Source organism: Portunus trituberculatus, chromosome 31 (genome assembly GCF_017591435.1).
Source record: "Portunus trituberculatus isolate SZX2019 chromosome 31, ASM1759143v1, whole genome shotgun sequence".
In the NCBI taxonomy this organism is placed as follows: domain Eukaryota; kingdom Metazoa; phylum Arthropoda; class Malacostraca; order Decapoda; family Portunidae; genus Portunus; species Portunus trituberculatus.
Genome location: NC_059285.1, coordinates 1,284,122 through 1,291,621, shown reverse-complemented (window position 1 = coordinate 1,291,621; position 7,500 = coordinate 1,284,122). Strand labels below are relative to the sequence as shown.

The window sequence follows — 7,500 nt, the reverse complement described above, 5'->3', positions numbered from 1 at the left end:
TGATAATAAAACAGCAGATACACAGAAAAATGGATAACGAAAAGGGGAAGAGGATAAAGAATAAGAGAACAGGAGTGTGTGTAAAGACCAACAACGTGGCTTCATATGTGTCACGTCAAATCAGCTGTATGAAAGAACTGTGACAATGGAGCCAGGAAACAAGGAGAGCTGGAAGGACAAGTATATTAGAACAGTGTGTCTTGTCAGTATATAAATCATTGGTTTTTAAGTGTTACAGCCATCACTGTACAAACTAACAAAATAAAGAATAAAGTAAAAATAATGAGAAATTTTTACTAAACAGACCCCCATTAAAAAAAAAAAAAAAAAAAAAAAATATATATATATATATATATATATATATATATATATATATATATATATATATATATATATATATATATATATATATGTCATCAAAATGAAGTAAACTGGTCAGCAATAACACGTGACTTGCATGTTCCCTGAGAGAGGACTGCTCGCCACTCACCCTCGCCACCAGCTGACTGTCACACACCACCACCATCGAACAAACTAACTCATCTAACCTAAACTAGAAAAATAATAATAATAATAATAATAATAATAATAATAATTGAACCTGACCTATCATAACTTTCATTCATTGACTCCTATTCCCTCCTGTCCATCTCAACTTAACCCCTTCAGTACTGGAAACCCTTTATATCATGAATTTTTGGTGTGATTTGACAATTTTATTGACATTAGGAAGGGTCTATGGAAGTCAGAAGATCAATGGCCAGAATCTTCACTAATTTAATCCCTACATAAGTTTCTGAATCTGTATAAAATCACCAAATAGTAACCAGAACAAATATGAAAATGCGTCCTGGTACTGAAGGGGTTAACTGTCACGCCTCCTGTCAGCATTATGGATGTCTTGGAGTGGCTGCGTGGGTTCAAATTACTCACACCAAGACTTAACCTATTAACCCCTTCAGACCATGACACGCTTCCGTATTCATTCTGGTTACTATTTGGTGATTTTATACAGCTTCAGAAACTTATGTGGGGGATTAAAATAGTTAAGACTGTGGCCATCAATCCTCTGCCCTCGATAGATCCTTCCTGATGTCAATAAAATGGTCCAATCGTACACAAATCTCAAGGTAAAAATGTGTCCCAGTACTAAAGGGATTAAGATTTATGTGGTGGATAAAAATAGTGAGGACTGTGGCCATTAACCCTCTGCCCTCCATAGACCCTTCCTAATGTCAATAATAAATAGTCAGTAAATTTGCAGTTTCAACCAATATACCCTGTCTTAAATTTCTTTTCCCTATGTCTAACAAGCTTGGGGGACCTCCTGGGAAAGCGGGCTTTTAACCTAACCTAACCCTATTTTCCGATAGGGTAAAATGGGGTTAGAAATGCTGGTAGAAGTGTGATCTGGAACGTGAGAATGCGTATCGTTCCGTGTAGTGTATCTGTTCAAACTGCAATAATTCCAAATGGTCTAATCGTACACAAAACTCACTGTAAAAATGTGTCCCAGTACTGAAGGGGTTAAGGCGGGTGAGAAAAGCCACATTGACACAGCGAATATAAACACCCCTAACCTGACCCACCCTCGCTCTCAGATGAACACACTAATGCTCCCTCAACAACACCCACCACTGCTACTCTACACACAACCACACCCGGAAAACTCCACACCGCATCACCACCACCACCACCACAACCACCAGCCATGCCTTGCTACCCACGGCGGGAGGGTGGGAGGGGGACGCAGGCCTGGAGGTGGAGACACGGCCAAAAACCATACTATTCCCGTTCCGGCACTAACAACCAGCAGGGGAGGAACACCAGGCAGCAATCACAGGTCACCAGGTCCCCAGCACACCGCCACCGCTTGCCGCCGCCCCTTTGTTCCAACACACGCCAGTCTCCCTCCTCCCCTACCACCCTCTGCGCCCCCACCCTGTAAATACAAGGTAGTGGCCCCCGATGCTGCAGGAGAGGACGCAGCGGGGTCTGGGAGGGCAGCACGGGGATTAATAAATGCACTCACCCACACGGGAGTCCGCCATTTCTCAACGCGGACGTGACGTCACGGCAAAACAATACAGGATTCGTGTCAAAACTTACTTATTATTGTTACTATTGTTCATGTCTGTGTGCACTAAGACAAGTTATTGGTCAGGTATAATTTAGTGGGGGTTTCTAGTGAATGGATTTATCATTTGGTTCAGGGAAAGAAAAGTTTGTGATTGTTTCGTTCAGTCGCGAGTGTCACAAACGGGAGGGAAATTTGAATTTGAACATTTTATCTTATCAGTTAACCTTTCAATACTTAGTGGGGTAGATCAGAGAATGAAGACTTGCACTATCAATTCAGTCGAAGGGAAATACGAACATGAAAATCTACACCGGTACATCTTTCAATGAATGGATGAAGTAAACCATCTTCACCTAAACACCGCTGTCTTACCTTTCCTTCCATCACACAGAACTAATCTGTGACTCACATTGAAAGGATGAGAATTACGTGAGTAATCGTACATGTAGGTATCTTTATACCATGCTAACAATCACACATGGAGAGGCTCAGACAAAGCCTTGTCAGCCCCTAGTGGGAAGGGGGCCTTATGGGCCACCCACTGTGCTGCCACAGGACTGCATATTGTCACCAGACCTATTTTCATTATATGGAGAATATAATCCGGAACATCAGAGAACAAAACGGTATAAGTATTGGAGGACGATATACAAATAACATATTATGCTGATGACATATTGATACCAGAGACTAGCGAAACATTACAATTATTGTTGCTCTCTATAAAACACATACACACAAAAAAAATTAAGAAAAAAAAATAAATAAATAAAAAAATAATAAAAATGGTAACAAAAACACAAGTGGTCAACAACACAATTTGATGTGGAAAGTTGGCCTATGACAACAACAATGGTGAGGAGACCAGAGGCAGCGGAGACATGGCTGTGGGGGAGAAGGATAAAAACTCTGAAACTCCATGGACGGCAAGAAGGACGAAGGAAGAAGTGTTGGGAGAGAGGAGAGAGTTGGCAGAAGCAGTGAGATTAAGACAGCTGTAGTTTTTTGGCAATGTAATGAGAAGAGAGAGGATGGAGAATCTGATGATGACGGGAATGATGGAGGAAGGCAGAGGGAGAGGAAGAGAAGAGACAAAAAAGTATGTGGATGACTTGATAAAGCTGCAGCGAGGGAATATGACAGTGTGGACAGTTCATCAGAGCCACAAGGCACAGGAGACGATGAGAAATATAGCACAGCGGTAAAGTAAGGCAAGACAACACACCAGGAGCTTTGGTATATTTCAGCAGGTCACATACAGCCACAGCAAGGCCTGATGGCATACACTGGCTTAGCTCCTATCCCTTCAGAGAGGAGCACACGTCATACCTATCAATTACCACACAAAGAGAAATCCAGGGTGGAAATGTGCTGTCCATGTGGTGTGAGTCTCCACTGGTGATGTGAAGCGCAGAATGAAGGATTGGTAAATAAGAAAACCACAGTGCTGATGTCTTCTTAAACAAAATATTTATGTAGTATGAAGTGGGTGACATTATATACATTACAGACACACAAAGTGGATTGAATGTAGTTGTACGTAACAGATGCAAAACTTGTTACTCACTCTAGCTTGAGATTAATGGTAAAAAAAATGTGCATTCATATAAAAAATGTCCTTTCACAACAATATAAACATACATGAAGTGAGATGATGACTGTAGACACTCACACACTTATAGCTACACAGTCTCTCTCTCTCTCTCTCTCTCTCTCTCTCTCTCTCTCTCTCTCTCTCTCTCTCTCTCTCTCACACACACACACACACACACACACACACACACACACACACATAGAAAACAGTGGTCCCTGCCAAAATAAAAGATCAGAGAAGGGAGGAACACCAAACCAACATAGTGGAATAACACCCTGTGCCAGAATCAAGCCCCACCAGTTGAACAGTGCACACTTCATCAAGCAGAGTGGTGGTGTCTTCACATGGACCTCCCCTCCCCAGCCTCAACACACTGGGGTGGCAATGACTGTCAGCCCCCAACAACACTGGCCATGTGGCATCAGCATAGAGACAGGTAGAGTTGGCTTCCTATCACCTAAGCATGAAGGAAGAGAATAAAGTTGTTTACTGTCACCTAAGCATGAAGGAACAGTATGAAGCTACAAGGGTAAAACTGGCAAAAGGCATAACAATAACTGGGGGATTCTAAGTGGAAAGGAAAAAATAGGAGACACCTGAAAATGGAAGTGAAAATACCCAGGTAACAAAGAATTCCAAGAAGGGGAAGGGGAAGGGGAAAGAGAAGAAAGAGAAGGAGGAGGAGAAGAAGAAGAAGAAGAAGAAGAAGAAGAAGAAGAAGAAGAAGAAGAAGAAGAAGAAGAAGAAGAAGAAGAAGAAGAAGAAGAAGAAGAAGAAGAAGAAGAAGAAGAAGAAGAAGAAGATCAAACTTTTGGTGAAACAAGAAGGCATAATCATGATACCAAACATTTACACACACACACACACACACACACACACACACACACACACACACACACACACACACTGTTCATATCTCCTCTCACTTTTCCTGCTTCCTCCAGTACATTTGCCCTCCACCCACTGCAACACACAGCTCTGGACACTTGAACACACCCATCACAAAGCAACACAACACTCGAAACTCCACCCATCCTTCTACTATCTACTCCCTAAGAACATTTAAAACTCTACTCACCCTCCTACCATCTGCTCCCTCCACACTCCATTACTTATTCTCAACTACATTCATCCTTAACCCCTTCAATACCATGATGCATTTCCATATTCACTGTACTTACCATTTGGAGATTTAATACAGCTTCAGAAACTTATGTTGGGATTAGAATAGTGAAGACACTGGCCACTAATCTTCTGACCTCCATAGACCCTTCCTAATGTCAATATAATCGTCTAATCGCACACAAAGCTCAAGGTAAAAATGCATCTCAGTACTGAAGGGGTTAATCTATTTCACACAATATTCTGAATTCCTCTACTAGTTGTCTTAGTGTTATCTTAATCACTCATGCAGATCACTGGTTCAGGTTCCACTCCCCACTGACACCCTTCACCACTACAGAAGCATGTGGTGAATTATCTGGAGCTTTGCAAAAGATGAGGAGCACAAATGTAACTCTTCAACTGGATAAGAATGTGAGGAAAGTGATTATTGCAATAAGTAACCATGTTGTGTGGTGTCCTCATAAGAAAAGGAGGAGAGAACATAAAGGAAGGGAGTTGAAGATGCCTGAGTTGGTAAAAGAAATGGTGGATATTAGAGGCAAGCAGTACTGTGAAAAGGAAGATGTTTGAACAAGAGTGGATAAAAAAAATATAGCTTCCCTCAAAGAAAATATCTGGAATGAGCCAAAAGAAACAGGAACAGTGGCAAGGAGATGGAGGAAAGACTTGCTAAATGTAGATACAGAGGAAAGACAACATACGTACATAAGTGCACATCAGGTCCTGTGTACTACAGCTAAGTACACATACATACACACACATACATACACACACACACACACACACACACACACACACACACACACACACACATGACATAATAGTTGGTCTTGCAGTGAGCTGGAAAAAAGAAAAGAAAAGTCATGTATTACTAGTCAGGCATAAAAAAATTTGTTCAGAGCAATAACGCATCATTCTTCACTGACTACACTTAATTGTACCTTCCCTGTAGATCCCTGACTCATTCACTGCTATTTGGTACATCTTTCCCTCATTACTAGCCACTCTGGGTCTTTACTTCTCTTTCTACAGCCTTCTCCAAACATTGTACTGGCTACAAATTGTGAATCTATTCTTTTCATCCCTTCCTTTCTTGAGAATGCTTATGGAGGCTTCACACATTGCCTTCAATGCTGAGGGCTGCTCCATATGGCAGTGAATGGGTTCAGTGAGGCTCAAACCCCGAGTCTGGGGCACTCCTTACCTATAAACTCAGTCACCAGGTCGTTGTCAGTGTTCATGGAGCCAGTGATGTCTTCGTTCTCCACCAGGGGAAGGAACAGCTGCACAAACTCCACTGTGTATGGTGGCGCCACAATCTCCAACACCTGAGGGTGAAGGGCCCAGGCACATGAAAGCTGGGTCTGAGTATTACACTTCAGGGTTCACTCCAACCTCCACTCAGGACCTCATTGTGTTCCTTTTATTATGTATCAAGAACATTGACCAGGGACAAAAATAAATAAATAAATAAATATATAAATAAACAAATAAATAAATAAACAAATAAATAAACAAAAAATAAATAAATAAACAAACAAAAAAATAAATCAATAAATTGAATAAATAATTAACTAATAAAAAATCCACAAATTTTTTCTTTGTGCGTGTTTCTATATAACAAAAATGCATTTATAGATAATAAATATCGTACAAAAACATAATAAAAGCTAACACAAGATAATGTAAATACTTAAACTGGTTTTATAAATTATACATATCTCAGGGATCAGACAACTTGAAGTGTCTTGAAATCTTCTAGAAGTGGTACTCCCAGGAAGAAGAAACAGTAATTTGCAAACAGTGCACTGTGACCATCACCAAAGTGCACCGCCTAAACTTCCGAGGCAGGCATGTTTTCTAAGAATTGTGCCTATCGCTGGACATGTGCAATACTTACTGCAGGATTGGTGTACTCTTAAGTCCAAGATATGCCTTTAGTGCACTGCCAAGCCACACTTTGAGAGCCACTGGTGTGGACACAAGTGTGACTAATAACGAGAACAATGACAAATATGATACAAATAAATGCAAATCAGCAGCATGGAAGTAAAGATACACCGTGCAAGACTTAGCTGTGAGATCAATAATAATGACCACAGTAACAAAATCCATGAGGTCAACACACACACACACGCACCTCCCGAACAAAGTATCTGATGAGGGAGATGTCAGTGTCACCCTTGGTGGAGCAGCCCTTGATGTACTCCATGACGGGCAGTACACACCCTCGGCTGAGCAGATTCACCATGCGGTCCAGCAACATCTTCCTCAACTCCAGCTAAGGAAAGAGACAGTCTCATCACTCCAGGTTGTCCACCCTGCACTGACTGCCCCACTACCTCACCTCACCACACAGGAGCTAACATTAACTACACATAAACAAGATCTAATCTAATTTTGCAATGACTAGTTTTCATATCTATTTCAGTTTTAGTTACAGGGTTATATACATGTACTTTCAGTAAGTTCTTCCTCAAGACAACTTCAAATCTCTCTCTCTCTCTCTGACTGTTTACTACTCTTAATACCTTTTTTAGCCTCACTAAGGCTCACCAGCATACCTGCACCAGGATCTCCAAGTCCTGGAACTCTGACTCAAAGAGCTCCACCAGGAGGCTGAGGACACGGCTGTGGAGGAGAGGGTGGATGGACACCACCTCATCCAGCAGAGCCAAGTGGGTTGGCGTGGACTCAGTGC

The 7,500-nt window shown here is 41.5% G+C and overlaps 2 protein-coding genes across 2 annotated transcripts in view; both read right to left on the bottom strand.

Annotated features, from left to right (window-relative positions):
- Window positions 1–2,104, bottom strand: part of LOC123511498 (uncharacterized protein DDB_G0271670-like) — a 12,174-nt gene extending 10,070 nt beyond the window's left edge. Inside the window, exon 1 of the mRNA XM_045267448.1 lies at window positions 2,033–2,104. Within this exon, the coding sequence (XP_045123383.1) occupies window positions 2,033–2,051 (19 nt within the window). The 5' untranslated portion in view covers window positions 2,052–2,104. The remainder of the gene's footprint in view (window positions 1–2,032) is intronic.
- A 1,424-nt stretch (window positions 2,105–3,528) lies between these two features.
- The window catches only part of LOC123511499 (negative elongation factor D-like), a 12,619-nt gene continuing 8,647 nt past the window's right edge, over window positions 3,529–7,500 (bottom strand). The window contains 5 exon segments of the mRNA XM_045267450.1: window positions 3,529–4,131; window positions 5,612–5,639; window positions 6,004–6,127; window positions 6,940–7,080; window positions 7,364–7,500. The exon segment at window positions 7,364–7,500 is cut by the window's right edge and continues 74 nt beyond it. Of these exon segments, the coding sequence (XP_045123385.1) occupies window positions 4,128–4,131; window positions 5,612–5,639; window positions 6,004–6,127; window positions 6,940–7,080; window positions 7,364–7,500 (434 nt within the window). The 3' untranslated portion in view covers window positions 3,529–4,127.